Source organism: Rhinopithecus bieti, unplaced genomic scaffold, assembly GCF_001698545.2.
Source record: "Rhinopithecus bieti isolate Rb0 unplaced genomic scaffold, ASM169854v2 scaffold_1918, whole genome shotgun sequence".
Taxonomy (NCBI): Eukaryota; Metazoa; Chordata; class Mammalia; order Primates; family Cercopithecidae; genus Rhinopithecus; species Rhinopithecus bieti.
In genome coordinates, this window is record NW_016803680.1 from 1,508,042 (window position 1) to 1,535,702 (window position 27,661).

The window sequence follows — 27,661 nt, forward strand, 5'->3', positions numbered from 1 at the left end:
CTAGGTTCCAAATCAGTCAAAGTGAGAACTGTAGTCATTCTTCTGTTGTATTTTTGTGAAACATCTAAACATGCTGTTACTGGTCCAATCAAGGCATTAAATATTCTGTTTTGTAAGGTCCGAAAGCCCTGAATAGGACTTCCTAGCATCAGATCTTCCTAGCGCTATGCATATCAAGCTCAGTTACAGAAAGACAGGGCTTACGGGCACTTTCTAATCAAAGGACTCGGAAAATGTAGGCACTATCTCTTAAAGTTCTTCAGAAAACAGTTTCAGAGTCTACAAAAGATTTCCGAAGAATAAATCAACACCAAAAGGAAAATCGTAACATTTCACTCTGAAATCTGTCTGAGAGGCTAGAGGAGTGCTCCTTGATTTTCTTTTTTTTTTAAACCAACAGCATATCAACAAAGAGGCCTTCTTTCCTTCTTTGCTTCAAACAATTTTTTCGCATCCGTTATTGGTTTGTATCCGCCCTTAAACTAAAACTAAACAGATCACATTGTCTCATTTAGGACCCCCTATACACAAAGAATCAGCTACATAAAGATGAAAATCAGCACAAGCTGAGTGTGTCACTGAAGATTTGTGTGTCACACACAAATGGAGAAAAAGATAAGAGAGCTATTGTCCAATTGTAGAAACAAAAAAGTAATATGGGGTTTTCTGTTCTCTGAAGTGCATCATGAAAAGGGGGTGGAGAGAAACACAGAAATCCAGAATTAGCCTAGCAAATCATTTTGGGAAGAGCTGACAACATGTAAATTCCTCACACATAAAGTATTTCGAGCAAGAGACCTTGATTCCTGGGCTATGATGCCATTCAGGATTCCTTGCAAAGGCTCTGGAATTCCAGTATTCATAAAAGAAAATGCTCATTATAATCGGAGCGTATAACCCAGCGTAAGAGGTACTCCCAACGTGACAGCCTGTATGAAGTATTACAAAGCTTACAGTTAAGATCTGGGATAGAGGCTGAACACCAAATTCAAAAGAGGTAACCAAGGCACTAAGTGCCATAAAGGAGGAAAGGGGTAGGAAAAAAAAACAACCCACGATTGCCACTCAGCCACAGAGAATTAAAGTGGAAACCAGAGGTGTGCATGGGGGAGGATGAGGGGTGAGAAGTGCGGGGGGGGGGAGGAACAAACAATACATTTGTCACCCCGTCCCACTTCCTATAGAGGATACAGGCAAAGGCTCCAGCCCCATAACCTCGGACACAGATGGTTATCGTTTATAGCAAAGGTGCACAGAAAGCCCTTCAGGTCTGAGCCCTTAATTCCAGGGCTGTAAATGATTAAAGAGAAGGATGGGGGTGGGGAGGGAAATGAGGGCGGAGGGAGCTGGGAGATTCACCCACCACCTCCCCCTGGGGCTCCTACCTCACAGCGCTCACCCAGGACAGAGGACCAGAGTCTGCACCCCCTCCAGGGCAGCTCCGACCCCATAACCCCAGGCCCTGGGTTGAGGGGTGCTGGCGGTGGGGAGGCAGGGACAGTAGGTAAGTTTTCTGAGCCCTGCGGCTGACACGCCACAGGCTCCCCTCACAGCCTCTTCTTTCAGAGGGACCAGTACAGACAACGCGCTGACTTCCACTCCTCCCTTTCCACCCCCCTTTCTCGAAGGTACCCAACCCCCGCCCCTTCATCTCTCAATGCCCCCCGCCTTTTCCTCAACTCCCCCCCTCCCCAAAACTCACAGCTGCTCCAGAGGTTCCTCCAGTCAAACCCTTTCTGGAAACGACGGCGGCCCGGCGGGTCCAAACCACCTACCATCCCCGCTCGCGTTTCCAGGCTCCCTACCCCCGCCGCCGCCGCCTCTTCTTCCACCACTGCCACCGCCTCCTCTTCATCTGCGGCCCACCGGCGGCGGCCGCCCCGAAGCCCCGCCCCCTCCATCGCCTCCTGCATCATCACTTCCGGTAACCCCACCGGCCGCCAGCTCCAGGAGGGAGAATGGGAGAGGGGCGATGAGGGAACGAGTGGAAGATTGCGTCACGACGCACGTAAAGACGTACGAAGCCGTCGCCAAGTAAGGGCAAAGACCTAGCAACCCGGAGGGAGATGGGCTGGACCATTTTTTCCTTGTTTTAGGGGAATAGAGCGGGGAGGATAATGAAAGCGTAAAGGAAAAATAGGGGGAGGAGGAGCTCAGCTTATTGTTGGATGCGGCGGGAGATGGGTAGAGTCAGGTTCGGGGAGGCTCGAGACTCCCCCAGACCTGGAACTGGTGCTCCCACAGAGGTGGGCCCGGTGGTTTGGTCCGGCCTGGCCTACTGGACCCGCCTGTGCTCCGTCGGCCGCGGCTCTGCTGGGCTCCTGGCGCCGCCTCCTCCCAGCCTACCGCGGGCTGCGCGCTTCTGTGGGTGGGGGAAGGCAGGACTGACACAGAGTGAGTGTAGGGGATGGAGGCGCCGACTTGAGGCGCGGGAGACTGGCGGGGAAGGGGTTGGCTCCCCACGGGCAGGGGTGGGTTGGAGGTTGGGCTGCGGCGTTGCCAGGAGACGGTCCTGTGTGACCCCAGCTTCGCAGGGGGCGGCTCGGTGTCATCGCCACCGGCCTCGGGGACCTGCCTCACGGAAGTGGCTCGCGCGTCCAAGAGGGGAGGCCTGGTGTGGGGACGCTCAGGTGGCGGCGTGGGGCCCCCTCGGAGGCTGTGAATCTTTTGGACCCCGGAATGTAAATGGGAGATGGTAGAGTCCGCTCCGAGGGCGAGAGGTGTCTGGCTGAGGAAAGTTGACCCAAACCAGGTCCCGTACAGGAACGGAGACTCCCTAGGACCGTGAGAGCTGGCTTCATAATTCCCTTGCTCTTCAAACCTGAGAGCGGGATGTTGCTCCGTTACCTTTCATTCGTGTGCAGGAAAGAGTTAAGTAAATCAATAAAGAAGGTATCAGCAAGTGAGAAATGCTCCCCCAAAGGCCGGATGAGGTGACAGAAGATGGGGGAGGGCCCCTCGAAATCGGGTAAGGCCATTCAAAGGAGGCCACGGTTTTGCAGGGATCCTAGACAATGGTTTTTCTGGTGGAGCCAATGAGAAGGACTTTTAGGTTGGAAACAGCCAGAAGGCCATGTGACTGAAGCAGACAGAGCCAGGGCCGGAGTACTCTGTGATGTAGTTGGGCAAGTGGCATGACTGTAGCAGCGCCTTTTAGCCCAAGGCAGGGGTTTGGCTATTGTGTACTTGAAGGGTTTTAAGAAGGGAAGTGACCTGACCTGATTTACATTTTTAAAAATCCGCTCTGCGTGCTGGATAGAGAAGGGTGGAAGTAGTTAGACCTGTTAGGAGACTATTGCACTGTACGACAAAGGAGAAGTGACGATAGTGCTGAAAGGGCCGGCCGGGCGCGGTGGCTCACACCTGTAATCCCAGTACTTTGGGAGGCGGCCGGGTCACAAGGTCAGGAGATCGAGATCATCCTGGCCAACATGGTGAAACCCCGTCTCTACTAAAATTACAAAAATTAGCCGGGTGTGGTGGCACGCGCCTGTAATCCCAGCAACTCTGGAGGCTGAGACGGGAGAATCGCTTGAACACGGGAGGCGGAGGTTGCAGTGAGCCAAGATTGCGCCACTTTACTCCAGCCTGGGCAACAGAGTGAGACTCTGTCTTAAAAAAAAAAAAAAGAAAGAAAGAAAAAGGCCCTCAGTCACAGTGGAAATGGAGAGAATTCCATTCAGCGTATATTCAGGGGGTAGTGCTTGCAGGAGTTGCTGGGGAATTGGATGTGAAGTGTGTAGGAGAGGGAGGAACCAAGGTTAACTCCCTACGGGAAAACAGTTTAGCAAGGAATATCGAAAGTTCTCTTTTGAACATATTAAGTTTGATAAGTCTATTAACAAGTCAAATGAAGTTGTCAAGAAGTTAGATATACAAGTCGCATGAAAAATCATAGTTGGAGGCCGGGCGCGGTGGCTCAAGCCTGTAATCCCAGCACTTTGGGAAGCCGAGACGGGCGGATCACAAGGTCAGGAGATCGAGACCATCCTGGCTAACACGGTGAAACCCCGTCTCTACTAAAAAAAAAAAAATACAAAAAACTAGCCGGGCAAGGTGGTGGGTGCCTGTAGTCCCAGCTACTCGGGAGGCTGAGGCAGGAGAATGGCGTGAACCCGGGAGGCGGAGCTTGCAGTGAGCTGAGATCCGGTCACTGCACTCCAGCCTGGGCGACAGAGTGAGACTCCGTCTCAAAAAAAAAAAAAAAAAGAAAAAGAAAAAAGAAAAATCATAGTTGGAGATAATAAATGAGGAAGGCAGGGAGGAGCTCCCAGATCACCTAAGAAGAGGGTGTGAATAAAAGAGGAAATCCCTTGGGTTCTTACCATTTAGAGAGTACCCAGAGAAGGAGAAGCCAGCAAAGGCGACGACACAGACAAGACCTCAGAGATCAAAGGAGGAGGCCCCTTAATATCCTGGAATTATGTGACCCATCCCCGTAATCAGTGAGTCTCATCCACCCACTTGCCAGCTTCTACTGGCAGCAAGTAGAAGCTGAGTCCTGGCCCAAATCTCTTCCCTCCCTCCCTCTCCCAGCTGTCAGTGCTTTTGGACTTGTGCTCAGGTAATTTGTGTCCGTTATAGAAAACCTGACTTTTTCGATAAATTGTCTATTTATATGGCTGTCTCCCCCAGGGACTGTTCCTTCTTTGTGTCTTCCTGGCTCCTGGTACAGAGCCTTGTCCGTATGGTTGTTGTAGCTGGGCAGGAACACTGTGTTCATAAGGTATCAGCCATACAATCCTGCAGCTTCTCACAAAAAGGGGCTTTTGCCCCTGCCGCTGCTGCCAACCCCAACACAATTATGGTCAGTTCCACAATATAGTGTAAAGGGTATCAGAAGACGAATAAGAAGGCCTGGGTTTCAATCCTGCATCTGCTACTGACCAGCAGAGTGGCCATGGATAAAGCTCTTCTCTCTGAGCTGAAGGGTTGGCCTAGATTTGAAGTTGCATACTGACAAGACAGATATTGCCTGCAAACATATTGTTCAGCCCACACAGTGATTTAAATTCTTTTTTAAATTTACTTGCCAACATTTAAAAATTGGACATCAAAATCCAGACTTTGGGCTTCATTTGAAAAATCCGACAATCTGACAACGCCAGCCTGAAGTTCCTAGAGGTTCCTACACAGCAACTGTCAGCCAGAGCTGAAGGGCTGCTTCCCCTCCTATGTGGCTCATGCTCAGGGTTTGCCAAAAAGGCCTCTCCTCTCCCGCTACCTGGCTGACCCCTGTGGGCATTTGATTTGCAATTCTTGGTCTAGGGCTATGCTGAGCCTGTGTGACCAATGACTATTTTAAAATTTAAAATTTCATTTAAAAATTCAGTCCCTCCAACACATATATCAAGTGCCAGTAGCTACCTGTGACAGGTGTGTATCCTATTGGACAGAGCAGATAGAACATTTCCTTCACAGAAAGTTATCTTGGTGAGCACTGGACTGGAGGAACTCCAGGGTACTATGTAGGCTAGTCATTCTCCACATGTGAAACTCAAGGGACTTAGCCTAGTGAGGAGCTCTGGTGCCTCTGCAGATGGAAAAGTTGCGCATTCGATAATTATTTGATGGTGGAGGAAGCTGTCCTGAAGGCGTGGACCCCTGCACAGAATGCGGTTCTTTGTCAGAGAGTTGCATCAAGGGTCTGGTGCTAGAAAGCCCCAGCTGTATCTAATGTGGCATACAAAGCTCTTTGGTCAGTTTCCTAATCCAGTTCCTCAGAAAACTGTCACAAAGCAAGAACTTAAGTCAGTGTCTTGTATTCTCAGACTTCTCGACTTGATATGCATTAGTAACTCGCCAGCTAGATCCTGAATGAATGAATGGTTGATCTTTAGCGTTGGCCTTCAATTCTAGCCCCTCCCCTACATTTCTTCCACTGCTTTCTACTACTAGTAACTGGCAATTGCTTTTCACCACCTCTGACTGACCCTTACCTTCTCTTTGCCTGTTAAAATATGCTGATAAGGAAACATACTTCCATTTCTTTTGAATTGAGGGGCCCATAACTTTTCATTTAGAACTTCTATCCCTGATGGGGAAAATAGCTGTATATCTATTGGTTGTTATCTTGGTTACAGTAGCCTGATTTGAGTTCCCCTGTACAAATATAATCTTGTGTGTGCTCCAGTGCTGGTATGATATATTTAGAATGGGTGTGCTTGCCTCCAGTGATCTTGTTTGGGATAGACATTTTAGAAGTCTTTCAGACATTAGTATTTTGTTTTGGCCCTGTGTTCTAAAAATTTCCTATATTACAGGGCCTAAACTAAATTATTTTCCCTTAGGTAAAATAAAAATACTATCCACCCTCTCCTCCCTGCCCCCTATTGCTGACAGACTGTATTCTTGTCATTTTCTGTGTAAAAAGATGCTGTTTCATAAAATAGCTGTGGTATGATTAAGTATACCACACAAGCATATCCTGAAGTTTGCAAAACAGTGTGTGGCATGTGTGGCATTACACTTCCCTTTTTGGATTCTAGTAACCAAAAACTGAATCTGAAACAGGAAATAAGTCTGGTGTGTGTGTGTGTGTGTGTGTGTGTGTGGTTGATTGATGGAGGGGAGGATATGGGACCAGTGTATTGGAGAACCATTTCACTTAAAGGTTATCTGATTGGGGTAGGAATATGGGTGTACCAAAAAGGAGGGAGTATAACAGATCTAAGAGAAAAGTGCACTAAGGGATAAACAAGGAGTAAGAGATAAAGGAAGAAAAATAGGAAGGGAAGCCTGGTCATGCCTTTGGTGTTGGCACCTGCATTATATTTCCAGTAAGAAGTATGCGCTGTGGTCTGAAGATAAGCGGTGCTTCCAACAGGTTTATTTACTCATACCAAAGAACAATAGCCCTTTGCTGTACAGGGATTATTAATGATCAGAGGGAAACAGCTTTAGGAAAATCCATTACTACCACAAAGCAGTAAATTCACCAACAGGCCACACATTTCTCTCCTCTGCAGACAAAGCTTAGCATAGATAAAAGAGGCCTCATTGTTCTTCCTCTGTTTCCTCCTATTCAGGTAACATTTGCCTTTGTTAACTGTCAGTGCTAAGTGATGTACATGGATTATTTCATGAATAATCCTTAGGACTCTGAAACGGGTTCTGCTATTACCCCATTTTACATTCTAAGAAACCAAGTCTCAGGCAGGGTAATAATTTGCCCAATGGGGTAAAGTCAAGATTCAAACCAAGATTTGTCCACCAAGAGCCCAAAATAAATGTTCATTTTTTTCGTATTATATCTGCTATTCCTTACAAATGGGACAGACATTCCCTATTCTGCTATACAGGGCAAGAACGTCTGGTTGCTTTGACATTGTCAAGAGCATTTCAATTCCATAGAGGCTTTCCAAATGACAGTTTTAAGTCACAGTTTTCTAGATTGATTTTAATCCATGGTCATTGAGTATAGTGGACTTTATTCCCCAAAAGGATTTTGTTTTTCAGGAAAAAAGTGTCAGAACCTCATTTTTCTATGTTTGGTTCTAAACTTCATGGAAATATTATAAAGTATTTCAGTCCAGTGGACAAACCCTAACCAGCCTTAAGAAAACTTAAGAGTGAGGGTTACATCATAGCTGTGTCTCTTAAACACTGTTGTGGATGAGACTGATGAGGATTCCTCCCCAAATAACACTGAGTCTCCAGTTCTTTATCCTAACACACAATGCTCTTGAAAGCATCCTAGTAAGGGTTAATTAGTATTTAACCCTTCGATGCTCTGGGATCATCAGTTGGGAAGCTTGTCCAGATACCACCCTGTGTATCTCAGGATGAGAACATGCATTATCAATGACCATTCTGTGTGTGTAAATTTATTCTTCTAATAAATATTTGTCATGTTCCAACTATGTGCCAGCCTAGGCATGTAATGTGCAAGACAGTCCCAAATCTCTCCCTGCTCCCCCACCTCCTACTCCCTGCAACACACACACGGTGGAAAAAGAAAGGTAGGTCATGCAAAATTATGATAGAGTAGGATGAACATTATGACGGGTACGCTAGAGGTGCCAGGAGTGCACATAGCCGGGACACTGACCCAGCCCCAGTGTGAAAAGGGCACCCGTCCAGAAGTGATGGAAGTCAAAAGGTGGAAGCAGCAGATAGGCAAAGAAAGAATATTTCAGTTGTATGAACTAGAGAGGCTTCCTGTGGCAAAAAGAAGGACATATCCCATAACGAGCACAGAAGACCATGATTTCATTTGGGTGGAGTTCATGATTCCCCTTCCTTGCTAAAAAATCATAAAGTATTTGGGAGAGAAATCTGACTATACTACGGTCATTAGTTCTGACGAGGGAAAAAATTCCACCTAGGGGTAGGTCTTTCCTGAAATAAATGGAAAGGGGTGTTTAACTTCCTGGGGCTTGAAAATCAGGGTAAATTCCTCTTGCCTTTGTCCCTTTTATTTGTACTGTAGCACATTTTCTTTAGAAGGCAAAGCCTCATGAGAGTCCAGCATTTGGAATTTGGACATTCCTGAGACCAGAGTCATACTTCTATAAATCTCATCTGGGGAAAGGGAATTTTCATCTCTGCTCTTAAACTCCTAAGTGTTCATGCTGCAGTGGTCTCTCCAGAGGCAGGGGAACCGTTCCAGAGGTGGGGAAAAGGGCATAGTGGATAAGGCCCCTCATACCAGCAGATCTTTCCATAGTCCTGTAGAACTAGATCTAGACAGACCGAGTGTCTAGGCATGCCTTGTACAGTAAGTTCTTGGAACCTCCCCAGACTCTCTCACTACACTTTGGACAGTGAATGGCAGAGTAGGTGAGTGTTTGGTGTTTGGTTTTGGTTTTTGTTTTTTAGATTGATCACTGCCCATTATGAGTCCCCATTACTGACTCCAAAATAAAAACAGAAAAGCTTGTGGTCAGTCAGGAAAATAATCATCCAGCTTTTTGGGCTCTTGACCCTGACTCCTGTCAACTAATTAGGGGCATTAGGCAAGATCTTGTTTTGCCATCTGTACAAGTGTTGGAATTATAAGTAGTTATGATATACAGTAGTTTGATATCCAGTGTATTTAAAAAGATATAAATCAGACCATATTACTCCAGCTTGCATAAAATTTACCAGTGTCTTTTGCTCTTAAGACCAGAAACAAAGTGCCTTTCCAAGGCCTACACCCAACCTGTGCTGGATTCTGTGGACCTGTGGCCCCTTTCCCAAAGGCTCTTGTTGCGTTCATGTTCATCTTTTTTATTTTTATTTTTTGAGACACAGTCTGACTCTGTTGCCCAGGCTTGAGTGCAGTGGTGTGATCATAGCTCACTGCTGCCTTGATCTCCTGGGCTCAAGGGATCCTCCCACCTCAGCCTCCCAAAGTGTTGGGCTTATAGGCGTGAGCCACCATGCCTGGCTAATTTTTTTATTTTTCAGTGGAGATGGAGTGTCCCTGTGTTGCCCAGGCTGGTCTCAAACTCTTGGGTTCAAGCAATCCTCCCACCTCAGCCTCCCAAAGTGCTGGGATTACAGGCATGAGCCACCATGCCCTGCCTCATGTTCATCTGTGAAGTTGATTCCCACCTCACAACCTTTGCTCCTGTTGTTCCCCCTTCTTGCACCAGCTTCCCCTGACGTGAGTCCATTATTAGGTTCCATCACACCATTCAGGACTCAGCTCAAATGTCACTGACCACCCAGAAAATAACCCCCACCTCTGCTCATTTGTATCTTACTACTCTTCAGAGCGCATATGACTATCTGAAATTCTTTTTCTTGTATATCATCTGCCTCTGCCACTAGAATATAAGCTCAAGGAGGGTAGGGACCATGGCTGCTTATTTATCACTATATCCCCAGAAACTGCAGGTGTCTGGCACATGGCAGACCTTCAATAAATGTGGAGTGAGTGGATGGATGGATGCGTCCTTGGAAGGGAAGAGTAAGGCCTACCAGGTAGTAGCACTGTAGTGAGCCCCTGCACTGGTGGCTTTTATGTCAGCTCCCATTGGAGTCGGAGGGGACAGGGATGCCACGGAATGGAAAAGCAAAGCGGTGCAGCCATGTGCCCAGCCTGCTTAGAGCATGCTGGTGTGTAACATAATTAAAAAGGGCAGTTGCAGGATAGGAACACGGGCAGATGGCAAATGGGGAAGACTATTGCAATTCACATCAATGTGCAAAAAAATTGCTTCCTTTACTGTTTGTATAGAAAGGGACTAGAATTATTTAGTTCCCTTTGTCACAACTAGCTAAACTCTTTAAAGCAATCAACAGACATTCGACATTTATTGACATTGAACAGTCTGTTTCATGATTAAAAGCATGAGCTCTGACTTCAGACCAGCTGAGTTTGCATCCTGGCACTGCCTATTGTTAGCTGTGTGACCCTGGACAAGTTACTTAACCTCTGCATCAGGTTCCTCCTTTGTAAAATGGGGATATTGGTAGTATTTGCATATATAGAGTACCTAGCAAATTATCTGGCACACAGTAAATGCAAAGCAAATGTAACTTTTAATATTTGTATTACTCTAATGAACAAGATACAATCCCTGCCCTCCAGGAATTCAGACTCAGAGAAGAAAAAAACCATAAAGTGAAGGAAATGCAGAACTATCTCCTGGCCATGATAGAAGCAAGGAAAAAGTTGCTTTGAAAAAGCTTAATAGCAAGTAGGTGTCTATTTGATAGATGGGGTGGCTAGCAGAAAAGAGACATTGTAAGCAGAGGAAGACTCAGCCGAGACAGAGAAGTATGACATGGCAAGGCACCTTAGAACAGTAGCTCCCAAACTTCAGAGACAACATCACAGTTTTTGCTGTTTACCTATATTTTAAACCAGCTTAAAAAGTTTTGTAATTCATTTCTTTAAAGGAAGCTCTATATCACATACAATCTAAATCATTCAAAATTATGGGTTTGATGGGCTATTGTAATACACAGTTTGTACTGTGTATGTGTATCTAAGATCACCTCCCCAACCAATGTTTGGGACACTTGCATTAGGGGACACATTTCTCAACTATGACCAGAGGCCAAAACACACTGGCAGCAACATCTATCAGCCTTTTCTTAGTGGCACAGGCGTGCACATCATAGAGGCTTGGAAATGATCCTTGCCTCCACACATGTATAACCCTGTGTTATAACAGACAGGGCGTGATTTTTAAAAAGACCAGCTTCCAGTGCCATTTCCTTCCAGGCACACCTTATATCTTCTGTCTTTCTTCATTCTGGGATTTGGGGGTTAGGGAGATGAAAAGGAGTAAAGAATTGCAAGAATTGTCCATCTCAGAATAAAGATTATAGCAGGTTAACTTTTAAAAATCTACATGGATAGACTTCATGACCAGCTGAGACCACAGTTGAACTGTGGTCCTCTAAACTACTGAATATTCATGATGTATTACCCGTAGGAAAAGCAGACCCTGTTGTATCAGATCAACCCCTGATACAGTGAAGAAGGAAAAGGGCTTCCTTAGTCTTGTATTAATTGTGAGAGAGAATTGATAGTTATAGAGGAATAAGTGTTGGTTTCAAGCCATTAAATCCATATTCGGGAAAAGGTGGTTTTTCTAAATGAGTTGCTTTCTAGGAACAAAGACAAGAATAAAAGGAAAAGAGCTTTTAAACTTTTAAAAAATATATGGCTGATTCTGTTTCCAGAATTACGAACTTTCTATAGCAGATAATACTCCCAATTATTCAGCAAAACATTTATTGAATACTGATTATGCACCTTTCTAGGTGCTGAGAATTCAGCAGTAAATAAGATGAATGTGATCATTGTCCCCCGTAAGGGTGACAGTCTACTGGGGGAAGACATTAACAAACCATTACTTAAGTGAGGAGTGCTATACAAGGAAGAATATTAGGACCTGTGAGAAGGTTCAACAGAGAGCCCCAACCCAATGGGTGTGGGGAAGCGGGAGGATTTTCTGAGACATCCGTATTTTCACTGGGAACTGCAGGATGAATAGGGTTGGTCAGATAAAAGCAAGGGAGTCAGGAGAAAGCCTTCTAGAAAGAAAACAGCATGGATATGTGCCCCTAAGGCAAGAAAGAACATGGTTCCCTCAAAGACCTGAAACAAGCACAGCAAGAAAAGAACAAAAGAAGTGTTTTTCTTTTCTTGACTTTTCTATCAAGACTTGGAAGGAAATGGTAGACTAGGTTTGTTAATAGTACACAGTGGTGAATACAGTTTTAGACCCATCTCTGGGGAAATCTTTGGAACTTGGGTTTTCTGGGTCACCTGATGTTGCAGAGTGAGACATCACATAAATCCCTTTCAGGATTAGTTTTCAAAACACTTAAACATTAATTAAAGTGTTTTGAAAATAGTCCTATTAAGTACCAATTGTAAGCACTGCTCATTACCTTGAGGGTATTAACCTAATTGCAGGGCTTGTGTATCAGATTATGGTATATGATCAGTTAGAATTTGAAGCTGTGGTTCTTAGAGTCTTGGAAGGAAACCAACTAAATTTAGATTTTAGAGAAGGTTGCTTCAGCCAGTTGTTGTGGCGCACGCCTGAGGTACCAGCTGTTCTGGAGGCTGAGGCGGGAGGCTCACTTGAGCCTGGGAGATCAAAGCTGCAGTGAGCCGTGATCATGCCACTGTATTCCAGCCTGGGTGACAGAGCGAGACCCTGCCTCAGAAAAAAAAAACAAAAACAAACAAACAAACAAAAACCTTGCTGCTGTTTGAATATGCCTGACCTTCATCACTTTTCTCCAGTGTCTTGCAATCAATGAAGTTCCGTCTGTTAATGACAGGGAAGTGAAGCAATCATTAAGAGATGTTAGTTACAGACTCCCTGTACCTCACAGGAACTGACTCACGTATTTTCATATGAAACCATGGAGTTTTAGTGAGAGCCAGAAACTCAGAAACCTGTTTCCTTACCAGGAAAAATGTCATCATCTCATCTGGGTTTTTATTACAATAAACCGCAAAGCATGATGTTCTCTCTGTTGGTTTTTATGAATTCCTTGTAAGCATTTTTTCTGTGCAGCCTCATAGACTCAGAATTGGTATTGAATATAACTTTGGTCCTTTTAACATTTGAATTAGGTGAAGTAGTCTTTGAAGCTTTTCGTCATTTGGCTCATTCTTTACTCAAGGATAAACCTCAAAAAACGTCATCAGCGTCAGCGTAAGTGCTCACATTGGAAAGAGAAATTCTCTGTAAGGTGAATTCCTTGCAAGTACTTAGAATTTTGAGGTAAACATGCCCACTTCCAGCTCCAATCTGCTCTCTTCAGCTGCTCAAATTCTCATAATTTCAGGACTACCCTAAAGCAGGTTATCTCCACTTCTTATGCCTTTCCCTCCATAAATTGAAAATGGATCATGTTCCCAAAAGCAGGCAGTTGAGCAGCTTACTTCCCAATCCTGATGAGCCTGTTAGAGGAAAACCCAGAACTCAGAATGAGGTGTCCAACTGCCTGGCCTTCGGCCCTCCTTGTCTTCCCACCCTGTCTTCTGGTTCAAGGCTGTACAATATTCATTGTTCTAATTCTGACTAATCAGAATCTTCCAGTAGTGGGACTTTTTTTTTTCTCGCTTCCCTGAATATAGTTATGAAAAAAGGAGTGGGGGGCTGAAATGTTTTGTTTTGTGTTTTCATTTTTATAGAGATAGGGTCTCTTTATATTGCCCAGGCTGGTCTCAAACTCCTAGCCTCAAATGATCCTTCCATCTCAGCCTTCCAAAGTACTGGGGTTATAAGAATGAGCCACTGGAGCCAGCCTGAGTTTTAAATAAGTTTTTGGGGTTTGCTTGTTTGTTTTTGAGATGGGGTCTCACTGTGTTGCCCAGGCTGGAGTGCAATCTCAGCTCACTTCAGCCTTCCGGGCTCATACGATCCTCCCACCTAAGCCTCCCAAGTAGCTGGGCCTACAGGCACGTGCCATCACGCCTGGCCAATTTTTGTATTTTTTACAAAATGAATGTTTTGTAAAATACATGTTACCCAAGTGGGTCTCAAATTGCTGAGCTTAGGGTGACCTGCCTGTCCTAGCCTCCCAAAGTGCTGGGATTACAGGCATGAGCCACTGCACGTGACCTTAAATAAATTTTTTAAAAAAGGAAACACCTAATATCCATCAGCAAAATAGATGGTACATTGGGATATCTTCATACAGTGGGCTGAATTGCAGCAGTGAGAATATATGAACTAGAGCCATGTGTAACAACATGGATGAATCTTACTGAATGTTATGGGCAAATAAATTGCAGAACTTACCTATAAACTTTTTAAACTTGCAGAGCAGGCGGGGTGCCGTGGCTCATGCCTGTAATCCCAGCACTTTGGGAGGCCGAAGCAAGTGGATCACCTGAGGTCAGGAGTTCGAGACCAGCCTGACCAACATGGTGAAACCGCATCTCTACTGAAAATACAAAATTAGCCAGGCATGATAGTGTGCACCTGTAATTCCAGCTACTTGGGAGGCTGAGTCAGGAGAATCACTTGCACCCGGGAGGCGGAGGTTGCAGTGAGCCGAGATTGCGCCATTGCACTCCAGCCTGGGCAACAAGAGCGAAACTCTGTCTCAAAAACAGTAATAATAAATAAATAAATAAATAAATAAATCTTGCGAAATAATACTATAAATGTTACGTGTAAAGATATGCACAATAACAAATTCAGCATAGTGATTCCTTCTAGGAGAGAGGAAGGGGAATGTGATTTGGAAGGGGTGCAGTGGGGGTTTCTACTATATACATACTTTATTCTTTAAGGTCTGTTGTAACTATATGGCTATTATATTGGTCTCAATATCTTTTCTTTCCTTTTTTTTTTTTTTTTTTTTGAGACAGAGTCACTGTTGCCCAGGCTGGAATACATTGCGTGATCTTGGCTCACTGCAACCTTCATCTCCCAGGTTCAGGTGATTCTCATGCCTTAGCCTCTCAAATAGCTGGGATTACAGGTGGTTGCCACCACGCCTGGCTAATTTTTGTATTTTTAGTAGAGACTGGGTTTCACCATGTTGCCCAGGATGGTCTTAAACTCCTTACCTCAAGTGATCCACCTGCCTCGGCCTCCCAAACTGCTGGGATTGCAGGCATGAGCCACTGTGCCTGACCTCTATATCTTTTTGTATCTGAAATATTTTGTAATAAGAATTTAAAGATACACCATCTTGGCTAACACGGTGAAACCCCATCTCTACTAAAAATACAAAAAATTAGCTGGGCAAGGTGGTGGGTGCCTATAGTCCCAGCTACTCAGGAGGCTGAGGCAGGAGAATGATGTGAACCCAGGAGGCAGAGCTTGTGGTGAGCCGAGATATCGCACCACTGCACTCCAGCCTGGGCGACAGAGCGAGACTCTGTCTCAAAAAAAAAAAGAATTTAAAGATACTGGGAATTGTGCTTTTAAAAAATACAGTCAGCTTCATGGAATATACTTAGGTCAGTTCTCTCTTGGCCATGTCTTCTGAAATTAAAACTGATGTTTGAGACTAAAAACCCAGAGGGGCCTTCAGATCTTCAGTCATCAGAAAGTTTTTTTTGTTTTGTTTTGTTTTGTTTTGTTTTGAGATGGAGTCTTGCCCTATTGCCCAGGCTGGAGTGCAGTGGTGGGATCTCAGCTGATTGCAAGCTCAGCCTCCTGGGTTGATGCCATTCTCCTGCCTCAGCCTCCTGAGTAACTGGGACTACAGGCGCCTGCCACAATGCCTGGCTAATTTTTTGTATTTTTAGTAGAAACGGGGTTACACCGTGTTAGCCAGGATGATCTCGATCTCCTGACCTTGTGATTCACCTGCCTTGGCCTCCCAAAGTGCTGGGATTACAGGCATGAGCTGCCACGCCTGGCCAGTCATCAGAAAGATTTTTAATTATACTTATTGGACAAGAAAGTAGACCAACGATTTTGAGAAGTATTTCCAAAAAGGTTGAGAGGTTGCAACCTGACAACCTCTGGGTGGAACTGGGCCTACAGACTCATTTTGTTTGGCCTGTACAGTCCTCACTTTTTTTTTTTTTTTTTTTTCTTTTTGGAGACGGAGTCTCGCTCTGTCGCCCAGGCTGGAGTGCAATGGCGCGATCTTGGCTCACTGCAACCTCCGCCTCTGGGGTTCAAGCGATTCTCCTGACTCAGCCTCCCAAGTAGCTGGAACTACAGGCACACACTGCCACACCCAGCTAATTTTTTTTTTGTATTTTAGTAAAGACAAGGTTTCACCATGTTGCCCAGGCTGATCTCGAACTCCTGAGGTCACCCAATCCACCTGCCTCAGCCTTCCAGAGTGCTAGGATTACAGGCGTGAGCCACCATGCCTGGCCTCACATTTTCAAGAATAATGACTTACTGTGTTTTTTTGAGATGTCATATTTTAAAAATCTGGATTGCCACCTATTTTTAAGCTATCAGGAAATCTGGCATTCCTAGGGACTTCTTTCTACATGGCAGATGCTGGCTGGAGCTGAATAGCAACTGTTCCCTTTCAAGGGGGCAGTTCCTATCCAGGTGGCCACTGTCCCCATTCAAGCAGGTCCTCTCATTTATATTACCTGCCAGGCTGCAGAGGCACTTGAGTTTGTAACCAGTGGATTAAATTCCATTTCTCACTTAACAAGAATATTCAGTTATCCAAAATATGCCTTCTCTTAGGCATTCAGGTGAGTCATATAATTTTACTGGACTGGCTTAAAGAATAATAAGTGTGAGCTTTGGTTTTGCCGTGTTCATAAATGTGGCCACCATGGCAAACTGTGTGGTTGAGCAACCCTCAACCTTGGGATGAGTTGCAAAGCCAGTTGAGAGATACGGTGTTTCTATTACATGGTTTCGGCAATGCTACCCAACAGATTTGCTGAGAAAGAGCAACTATTTCTAGACCCATTAAAGGTCTTGATTAAAAAACTGTACATCTGCCTGGCTGCCTCCTGTCAAGTTGCATTTTTATGCAAATGTTCCCTCTTCTATTTCGGTGGGTCTGAAGATGACAACGGCAACACGACAAGAAGTCCTTGGCCTCTACCGCAGCATTTTCAGGCTTGCGAGGAAATGGCAGGCGACATCAGGACAGATGGAAGACACCATCAAAGAAAGACAGTACATACTAAATGAAGCCAGAACGCTGTTCCGGAAAAACAAAAATGTAAGTAGGCCCCACTTGGAGGTTGCGCAGGGGAGAGTTGTTCCTTATGATATATGTTTATTTCTTGTCGGTCCTTAATTGAAAGGGCTGAGCCGCACAGTCACGGTGGCACATCGTAGGGCAGGAAGGGGCCAATGCACAGCTTGGCTAGCTTGCCTGACCACTGGGAAGCCTGTGTTTCTTTCTTCACTTGTTCCAGGTCTCAAGCCAGCCAGTAAGTGGTTCAGTGTCCTCAGAAGACCCCATGAGCCAGGTGACATTAGTCAGGCCAATGAGTTTTCAGAGGAGGAGCCAGTCCTCATACTGTGTGCGTTGCTGGCCACTGCCGTAGGAGATGTGCAGGAAAGTGGTTTTGTTTTGCTGTTTTTTCAATTCATAAACTATTCAAAGCCTCTAAATATAAACCCATTTAGAAGGAAGAGAATAGGATTAAGACACAGGGTTCCCTTCATAACAGCTTTGAACTCAAGCCTCTTTGGCTGGCAGAGTGAGGTTGCCCTTTGGGACCACGGAACTGGGTAAAATAGTATCTCCATTAGCTGATTTACGGAAACTGCACATGCAGACAGCAGGGAGCCAGATTGGATCCACCCCTAGGAACCCTAAAACATTAGCTGTTAGCTCTGGGGAAGACCACCTGGCACTAAGCATGGAAGAGGCTTTCACGCCTGACTTCTCTTCCGCCTTCTCACTGATCTAATGGATTCAGCGTTGTCACTGCTCCCCTCATGAAACCTCCTAACAGTTTAACCACTTTTCCCTTCCTGACCTCTGATTGTCTCTGTTGGACCCTGTCATCACACGCCTTCCTGCCAGCTACAGGGGTCCTCTGAAGGTCGGCCCTCTGTGCTGAGCCTGTGCAACATGCAGCCACCTTGTGGTTTAAGCCGTCACATCTGAATCCCTGGCTTTGGCTGCTGCCTGGCCACCTGGAGGACCTCACCACAGCTTAATGGTCCAAAGCGGAATCATCTTTCTACAGGAGTGCCTCCCTTTCCCCACTGGTCCATTGGTGTCACAGCTCCTGTCACCACTTTGCAACTCTTTGTTCTCATTCCTCAACAAATACTTGATTGCCCACTGTGTGCCAAACACAAGACTAGATGTTGAGGACAAACATAAGCCAAACCAAGACAGAGCTGTCAAACTTTTAGTCCTTTAATTGAAAGTGGATTACCATGATTTGACTATTTTGGAATTTCAAAAGCCCTTGGTTCCCCTTACTAAAGTTAGACGGAGTTAGATGGAAAGAAATATAAAATTACAGTTGAGAAAGTGCCACGAAGGCTGGGCATGGTGGCTCACACCTGTAATCCTACTACTTTGGGAGGCCAAGGCTGGAGGATCGGTTGAGCCCAGGCGTTTGAGACCAACCTGGGCAACATAGCGAGTCCCTGTCTCTTAAAAAAAAAAAAGAAGGAAAGCATTACCAAAGAAACCCTCCTAATCTGCAGCAACTTCCCCTTCTCTGAATCCCTGATGCCCCTAGCTTTTCAAGGCTGACTTACTTAGGAAGTTTCTCTTACCCTTCTGACCTTCCTCCAAACCCAGCTTCCCCAAGCTTTTTCTGCTCTTGGCATAGACCATGCTTGCCAAACCAGAGTATATGTACCCCATGGAGTCCTTCAACAATACTCTAAGGAATGGAAATAAAATACAACTGCTATTTCTATTTATTCTTTCATCTTTCTAAAAAGTCTGTCTGGTACACAGTTACAATGAACTTGTTAGTACATATCTATAATTTATAAATTAATACATTTATAAATTAATATAAATACAAATATGGGGGCTATGGGCTCAGAAATTTTTTAATGAAAAGAGTAGGTGATCAGTCAGGTGTGGTGGCTCACGTCTGTAATCCTTACACTTTGGGAGGCTGGGGCCGGTGGATCACTTGAGGTCAGAAGTTCAAGACCAGCCTGGCCAATGTGGTGAAACCCTGTCTACTGAAAATACAAAAATTAGCTGGGTGTGGTTGCGCACACCTGTAATCCCAGCTACTCAGGAGGCTGAGGCACAAGAATTACTTGAATCCAGGAGGCAGAGGTTACAGTGAGCCAAGATCACGCCACTGCACCCCAGCCTGGGCAACAGAGCAAGACTGTCTCCAAAAAAAAACAAAAAAAGAGTAGATCAAAAGACTTGGAGATCCCTAAATAGTTGTTTCTATTCTCCTTTTTCTTCTTTATTTATGTTGGCATGATTTTCCCAACCAGATCATCAGTTCCTTGAACATATAGACAAGGTCTTGTACTTTTCTAGTCTATCCCAAGGGACCTCCTTGTAGTTGTCACTAAATGAATGAGCAGCTATAAATACTTTGATTGAACTGACCTCCTCCAGGAAATCTTCCTCAGTTTCTCTGCTTCCCCCTCAACCCCATGCTGGCTGCCTGTTCTGAATTCCTATAGCTGTCCGTAGCAGTCACTGCATCCACTGATTATGTACCACTGTGCCTTTTCTGTAGCTTTAGGCATCAGAGTTGTTCTGCCCAAGTAATAACTTTGATAGTTGAAGGCACTGTCCAGCCTGCAGTGTTGGGGATATCATAGTACATGCCCAATAAACCTTTGCACGCTCACTCACCTGAAGACTACTCAAGACTTTTCGGTTTTCAGTTTTTGCAATAACCCTTCCTTTGCCTCGGCTAGATTGGCTCAAGGGGGGTGAGCCAGAGGGAGGTGTATGTGCCACTGACGGTACATGAGATTATTTGGGAGTGGGTGGAAGAGGTACATGGGTTTTTAATTTTAAGATATGTACTTGCTTTAGCATGTGTTATAAAGGAAAGAGAATATTAGATCACAGTTTCACAAATACTGTTACTTAAGAGAGAGTTCATTTAATGACAAATTCTAACATTAGTATAAGTAGTATATGGATATGGCAGAATCATGCAGCCAGCCCGTGAATGACTGAATTTGGAGTACTCTAGTCCAAGCTTGTTCAGATGGACAGCTGAAGCCCCAGAAGCCCCAACCCCCTTAACTATATCTTTGTCAAGGGCTTTTTCTTTCTTCCTAGTCCCTCATGCAGACATAAGGAGTTTCTTGTAACTTTGATTGCTCTAAGAGTTTAATAATCCAAAGGTATCCCATGAACTGCTGTGAATCTCAGTGGGCAAACGGGAACATGGAACTCTTTTCCAACACAGAGAGCAAATCAGTGACTTCTAAGAAGCACAGAGGTCAGAAAGTCCCTCTGCCACAAGGGACTCACAGCTGTGGTTCTCTGCATTGCTGTTCCTGGAACTCTTCTCTGCTCTGTTCCATAGGACAGGAACGCCCTTGAAATTTCCAAGCCACATGGACCCAGACTTTGCTGTGTGGGTGTCATCTGTTGGTGATGCAATCCTAGCTCTGCTTTGAAGTCCACTTGCAAACTCCTAGCAGAGCCACGTCTTGATTCATTTTCCCTCCTCAGAATGAAAGAGTTTCTCCCCTTTTCCTACTTGGCTGTTTTTGAGAATGAACTTTTTATTCCTTTAATTGAAGGTGGATTACCATGATTTGACTATTTTGGAATTTCAAAAGCCCTTTCTTCCCCTTACTAATGAGCCAAGGCAGTTGACAGTTTCAGAGGTGTAGGTCATTCTCCAGTGTCCTACTCTGGGGGTTTCAGGACAGCACTTGCGGAAACCATCGGGTTACTTTAAAGTTTAATCAGCATGAAGGGGGTGTGAAGAAGCACTCTCAGTCAGTGTCGGTGGGAATATAATTTATGGATTGTTGGTAGGAATGTAAATTGGTGCAAACTCTAGAGAGTAATCTGGGAATATCTGTGAGAATTAAAAATGCGTGTATCTATGGCCTTTGTCCTAGCAGTCCTCTCTCTCTAGGAATTCATCTTTTAGATACCTATGCATGTAAGCAAAGTAATTTTAGAGGGATCCATAGCAGAATCATTTATAATAGCAAAAAATTGGAAATAACTTAAGTATCCATGGGTAGGAGATTGGTTAAATTATAATAAAGCCTTCTGTTGGAATTTTGTATAGCTGTTAAAAAGAAGGGGGCAGCTTTATAGATGGAATAGAGAAGGAACTTCAAGTTATGTTAATGAAAAAGCAAGGTTCAGAACAAAGGGAGCTATTGCTTGTGTGAGAAAAATAATCAGCTTCTATATACATGTGCATTTTCACATATACATAGAATACCCCTGCAAGAACACACAAGAAACTGCTAATTGTTGTCTCTGAGATGAAGAACTGGAAGAGAGGAGTAAGAGGGAAGCATAGTTTTTATGTTATATCCTTTTGTATTGTTTGAGTTATTTTTACCTACTTTAACGATTTTAAAAGTTTATCGTAAGCTTTAAAATTAAATTGCTTTTGATTTTCCAAATTAGCACCATTTAATTTACTGGCTAGTGAACTGAAAAAGTTTGAGAAAATGTATACCTATACTCTATGTACCATTAGAAATATACTATCAGCCTCATTTCTTTTTCCCTTTTAATAGCTCACAGACACAGACCTAATTAAACAGTGTATAGATGAATGCACAGCCAGGATTGAAATTGGACTGCATTACAAGATTCCTTATCCAAGGCCAGTAAGTGTGACTCCTGGTTAACAGGTGGTGGGTTATCATCAACCCGGTTATTTCCAAGAATGCGTAACAAGAGGGCAAGTGCTTGCTGAGAAGCCCAGAGCTGCTGTGGGAGGCGTGTTGGAAATAAGCTATCGTTGCATGCTGCCAGCCCATCACAACAAAGTAAAATGTCAATGAATGCCTGATGTATCCTTCTTACACAGCTTTCCACGTATGGAAGGGAAAACCAGCTCACACTGTAGAGCTTTTCTCTTTTCACTTTCATCTTTTTTATGGAAATGTGTTTTTTTAATTATAAAAGGTAGGTTTGTTGTTACTAAAAGAATAAGGTTCAAACATGAAAGGAATGCATAAAGTAGAAAGTAAAAATGGTCAAAAATTCTCATCCAGGCTAGGAGCTGTGGCTCATGCCTGTAATCCAAGCACTTTGGGAGGCCAAGGCGGGAGGATCACTTGAGGTTAGGAGTTCGAGACCAGCCTAAGCAACACAGTGAGACCCCATTGCTACACAAAATTTAAAAATTAGCCAGGCATAGTGACACACTCCTGTATTCCCAGCTGCTTGGGGGACTGAGGTGACAGAATTGCTTCAGCCCTGGAGGTTGAGGCTGCAGTGACCCATGATCGCACCACTGCACTCCAGCCTGGGAGACAGAGCAAGACGCTGTCTCAAAAAATAAATAAATAAAACTTAAATTTATATAAATAAATTTAAAATAAATAAAATAAAATTGTATCAATTAATTTAATACATTCAGAATGTCAAGAAACAAATAATTTTCAAATTTATGTGAATTTAAAATAACAAATGTATATAAATATTTTTCTTCCTCAAATTCTTTCATACCATAAATTTAAAACAATAATTTAATTTAAAATAAGATTTATTTATTTATTTATCTATCTGTGGAGACTGAGTCTTGCTCCATCACCCAGGCTGGGTACAGTGGTGTAGTCATGGCCCACTGCAGTCTTGACCTCCTGGGCTGAAGCGATTCTCCCACCTCACTTCCCCAAGTAGCTGGGACCACAAGCATGTGCCACCACTAATGTTTTAATTTTTTGTAGAAATGGGGGTCTCACTATGTTGCCCAGGCTGGTCTTGAACTCCTGGACTCAAGCAATCCTCCCGCCTCAGCCTCCCTAAGCTCTGGGATAACAGGCATGAGCCACTGTGCCTGGCCAAAATTCTTTTTTGTTTGTTTGTTTTTTGGAGACAGAGTCTTACTTTGTCGCCCAGGCTGGAGTGCAGCATGATTTCTGCTCACTGCAACCTCTGCCTTCCCAGTTTGAGTGATTCTCATGCCTCAACCTCTTGAATAGGTGGAACTACGGTCATGTGCCACCACACCCAGCTAATTTTTTGTATTTTAATAGAAACAGAGTTTCACCATGTTGCCCAAGCTGATCTTGAACTCCTGAGCTTAGGCAGTTTGCCCACCGTGGCCTCCAAAAGTGCTAAGATGACAGGCGTGAGCCACTGCACCCAGCCCAAAATTCTTGGAAAAAAAAAAATTCTCATTGTGTAGAGGGTGACCACTTTAACTGTTAAATGGAAAATTGTCAGTATTCAACTCTTTTAGCTAGAAAAACAGCAATTTTATATTGTAGTGGCTCAACCTAGTTAGTTTGATAGTACACCCGTTTAGTCTTTTTTTCTATATTCATGTACCTATTTTTTTTTACATATGTAGGGTTCTGGATAAAATGTTTTACTGCTTACTTATTTTACTTCATGTCTTCCGCACATCTTTGTATGTAGCTCTCCCTCAATTTTTTTTTTTTTTTTTTTTTTTGAGACAGAGTCTCACTCTGTCATCCAGTCTGGAGTGCAGTGGCACAATCTTGGCTTACCGCAGCCTCCTGGGTTCAAGGGATTCGCCTGCCTCAGCCTCCTGAGTAGCTGGGATTACAGATTACAGGTGCACCACCACAGCCAGCTAATTTTTGTATTTTTAGTAGTAACAGGATTTCACCATGTTGGCCAGGCTGGTCTTGAACTCCTGGCCTCAAGTGATCAGCTTGCCTTGGCCTCCCAAAGTGCTAGGATTATAGGCGTGAGTCACCACACCCAGCCCAGTCTTTTTTAAATGATTGCATTGTATGCTATTGTAAGAATGTGCCATTGTATTAGGGTTCTTCAAAGAAACAGAACCAGTAGAATGAAGATATGTAGATATAGAGACAGCTAGATGTATATGTGAAGAGATTTATTATGAGGAATTGGCTCTCTATATATCTAGACAGAGATATATCTAGATATGCCTGAAAGGATTTTTTTTTTTTTTGAGACAGTCTCGCACTGTCACCTGGGCTGGAGTACAGTGGCACGATCTCAGCTCACTACAACCTCCACCTCCCGGGTTCAAGCGATTCTCCTGCCTCACCCTCCCAAGTAGCTGGGATTACAGGCCGCCACCACTATGCCCAGCTAATTTTGTGTATTTTTAGAGATACAGGGTTTCACTATGTTGGCCAGGCTGGTTTCAAACTCCTGACTTCGTGATCCACCCGCCTCGGCTTCCCAAAGTGCTGGGATTACAGGCATGAGCCACTGTCCCCGGCCGAAAGATTTATTATAAGGAATTGGTGCATGTGATTATAGAGGCTGAGAAGTCCTAGGATTTGCCATCTTCAAACTGGAGACCCAGAAGAAAGCTGGTGGTATTACTCAGTTTGAGTCCACACACCTGAGAACCCAAGGGCCCCATGGTAGAAATCCCCAGTCTGAGGCCCAGAGAAGATGAGGTGTCCCAGCTCAAACAGGCAGGAAGCAAAAGGAGCTGCTTCCCCTTCTTCTGCCTCTTTGTTCTGTTCAGGCCTTCCATGGTTTGGATGATGCCCATTCACATTGGGGAGGGCCATCTGCTTTACTGAGTCCACTGATTCAAATGCTAATCTCATCCAGAAACACCCTCACAGATACACCTAGAAATTATGTTTAATCTGAGCACCCATTGCCCATCAGATTGACACAAAAAATTAAGCATCCTAGGCCAGGCACTGTGGCTCATGCCTGTAATCCCAGCACTATGGGAGGCCAAGGCAGGTGGATCACTTGAGGTCAGGAATTCGAGACCAGCCTGGCCAGCATGACAAAACCCCATATCTATTAAAAATACAAAAATTTGCCGGGCGTGGTGGCGAGCACCTGTAATCTCAGCTACTGGGAAGGCTGAGGCACAAGAATCACTTGAACCTGGGAGGTGGAGGTTGCAGTGAGCTGAGATCATGCCACTGCACTCCAACCTGGGTGACAGAGTGAAAAGGGTTTCAAAAAAAAAAAAAAAAAGAAAGAAAGAAAGAAAAATTAACCATCCCAGCCATAATTTAACCAGCCCCTCTATTGGTAGGCATTTAGTTTGATCCCAGTTTTCCACTATGCTCAGAACATCTTTGTATACACACACTTTTCTCCCCTTCTTTGGATTCTCAACTTGCTCTGTGATCCATGCTTGTTTTTTGTCCTCTATGTTGGCAATATAGCAAAGAGCACAGGGTCTGGAATCTGACAGATCTGGTTCAAATCCTGGCTTCCCTTCTTAATGTATAACCTTAAGCAAGTTATTTAACTTCTCTGAGGTTTCATTTCCTCATCTGTAAATATTAGAATAATAATCTCTTATGAGGTTATTGTAGGATTAACGTGTGTAAAGAAATGAATCAGAGTAGATGTAGCACTTAGCAGAGGATATGGTACTTTCTGAGTAGATCCTTAGTGAATACGAGCTGCTGCAATGATTATGAGTATGATTCTTCATATTATTGTTCTTATTATTCAGATTCATCTGCCTCCAATGGGCCTTACCCCACTCCGAGGCCGGGGACTTCGAAGCCAAGAGAAACTGAGGAAACTTTCCAAACCAGTATATCTCAGATCTCATGATGAAGTTTCCTAATCTAGAGGAAAGTTTATTTCTGCAAATGATGAGCCAACTCGTTCTTGAATGTAAACCAGATGGCAAAACACTTCTTGCTTAGGGGCAAAAATTCAAATGTCTTCTTAAAACCTCCACAATTGATTCTCACCCATGATGTGCACTTCGATATCCCTAGAGTTTCTCAGCGTCTTTCTTCCTGAGTGGATGGCATTATCGGTAGAGGTCGTGGACCTTACATCCTCACTGCAGTCACCTTTGGAAACAAGACTAAGGCCTGTAGAAGGGAGGTGGAAGGGTGCAAGAGCTGTTGATGGGAATTCCGTTCACCACACATGCCAGCTGATGCAAAGAAATTTGCCAGTCACTGGAAGTTACTGTGGCTACTGTAAAACTATGCACCACTCGCAGAATATTCTTAGGCTTTTTATTTTTTTTAAGCTATAGATTAAAAGTGAGGTTTTTTGTGTGTGTGCTTTTTTGTTGTCTTTTGACCCTTCCAGTTTCCAGATAAACCTATCTTAAAAAGTTTGGTTTTTCATGGAAATTTTATGAGATTTCTGCCTTAACTAAATGCATATATTCCTTATCTTAAAGCCTGTCACTACTTAGGATGCAGCACGTATAGGATCTGAAAAGCTCACTTTAAACTCATACTGCATTCTTTACGAGTATTTTACATTAACATAACTGAAAAGTACAAGGCCCAAGCTGGCTTTCAAATTATGTTTAAACAGAAATGGGACAAATAGACTTGAAAATAGAACGGATTTATTCTACCCCTGCAAGGGTACACTCAGGTGAGAGTCCCTTGGTGAGTCATTTGTACATCAGTGTCATTTCTTCTTACCTCCGAAGAAGATGGGCATCACCAATAAAGACAAAGCACTATCAATTTTTATCTCTCTATTCTTTTTCAAAATGGACTCCTGACCCTTAGAAGCGACAGTTGGAACCTACTCCTATGAGGAGGAGCAGACGTTTTTACACTCAAGGTAACTTATCACAGGATTTGGCAATGACATAGAGAACAGATATGATGCTGTATCAGTGGAGTAATGGTATATGCACACACATATATATGCATATGTATATGTATGCATACGTATATATGCATGTGTATATATATGCATACATACACACATATATATAATTTTTATTTATTTATTTATTTTTTGAGACGGAGTTTTGTTGACGTTGCCCAGGCTGGAATGCAATGGTGCAATCTCGGCTCACCACAACCTCCGCCTCTCGGGTTTAAGCGATTCTCCTGCATCAGCCTCCCGAGTAACTGGGATTACAGGCATGCGCCACCATGCCTGGCTAATTTTGTATTTTTAGTAGAAATGGGGTTTCTCCAGTTGGCCAGGCTGGTCTCGAACTCCCGACCTCAGGTGATCCACCTGCCTCAGCCTTCCCAAGTGCTGGGATTATAGGCATGAGCCACCACGCCCGGCCTCAGTAACACAAATGCAACTAGTATACTTTGTGCTGTTAGAATAGAATATCTAACACTAGGTACTTCCTAAAGAACAGAGGTTTATTTATTAACAGTGCTGGAGGCCAGGAACTACAAGGTCGAGGGGTCTGCACCTGGTGAGGGCCATCTTGCTGTGTCGTTATATGGCGGAAGGCATCCCATGGTGAGAGAGAGCCAGAGAGGGCCAAACTCACTTTTATAACAAACCCAGTCTCATGATAATGAATGCACATCTGCCATTATGACATCAGTTCACTCATGAGGGCAGCATTCTCATGATCTAATCCTCTCTTAAAATTTAAAAAATTAAAAAAATAGACATTCCTATCCCGAAAGGAAGAAACAGGCAAGAAGAAAGGAGTTACTGGTCCCAAGTGAGTATAAAACCCAAGAGAGGAAACTATTAAATCTTAAGATAGGCCAGATGTGGTGGCTCACACCTGTAATCCCAGCACTTGGGGAGGCTGAGGCGGGTGGATCACGACGTCAAGACATCCAGACCATCCTGGCCAACATGACGAAACCCTGTCTTTACTAAAAGTACAAAATTTAGCTGGGTGTGGTGGCACATGCCTGTAACCCCAGCTACTCAGGAGGCTGAGTCAGGAGAATTGCTTGAACCCAGGAGGCAGAGGTTGCAGTGAGCCAAGATCATGCCACTGCACTTCAGC

The 27,661-nt window shown here is 44.2% G+C and overlaps 2 protein-coding genes across 11 annotated transcripts in view; one reads left to right on the plus strand and one right to left on the minus strand.

The window, feature by feature from the left end:
- The window catches only part of DCUN1D3 (defective in cullin neddylation 1 domain containing 3), a 47,217-nt gene extending 44,909 nt beyond the window's left edge, over positions 1 to 2,308 (minus strand). For 2 of the 5 annotated variants that reach the window (XM_017850095.1, XM_017850077.1), the window contains exon 1: positions 1,703 to 1,856. The gene's annotated coding sequence lies outside the window, so the exon portion shown is untranslated. Of the gene's footprint in view, positions 1 to 1,702; positions 1,857 to 2,223 lie in introns of those variants that run through there. The other 3 variants (XM_017850100.1, XM_017850081.1, XM_017850087.1) reach the window with 3 other exon arrangements.
- Positions 1,374 to 26,405, plus strand: LYRM1 (LYR motif containing 1). 6 transcript variants are annotated; one of them, XM_017850120.1, is made up of 5 exons: positions 1,374 to 1,504; positions 1,797 to 2,034; positions 16,918 to 17,076; positions 21,540 to 21,632; positions 25,415 to 26,405. In XM_017850120.1, exons 3-5 carry the CDS (start codon positions 16,918 to 16,920, stop codon positions 25,529 to 25,531), a joined length of 369 nt encoding a protein of 122 aa, XP_017705609.1. In that variant the 5' UTR covers positions 1,374 to 1,504; positions 1,797 to 2,034; the 3' UTR covers positions 25,532 to 26,405. The 6 variants fall into 6 exon arrangements, with proteins under 6 accessions (XP_017705609.1, XP_017705632.1, XP_017705602.1 ...); XM_017850132.1 differs by lacking the exons at positions 1,374 to 1,504; positions 1,797 to 2,034 and adding exons at positions 2,306 to 2,394; positions 13,037 to 13,118; XM_017850143.1 differs by lacking the exon at positions 1,797 to 2,034 and having other exon boundaries at positions 1,395 to 1,504.
- The last annotated feature ends 1,256 nt before the right edge of the window (positions 26,406 to 27,661 follow it).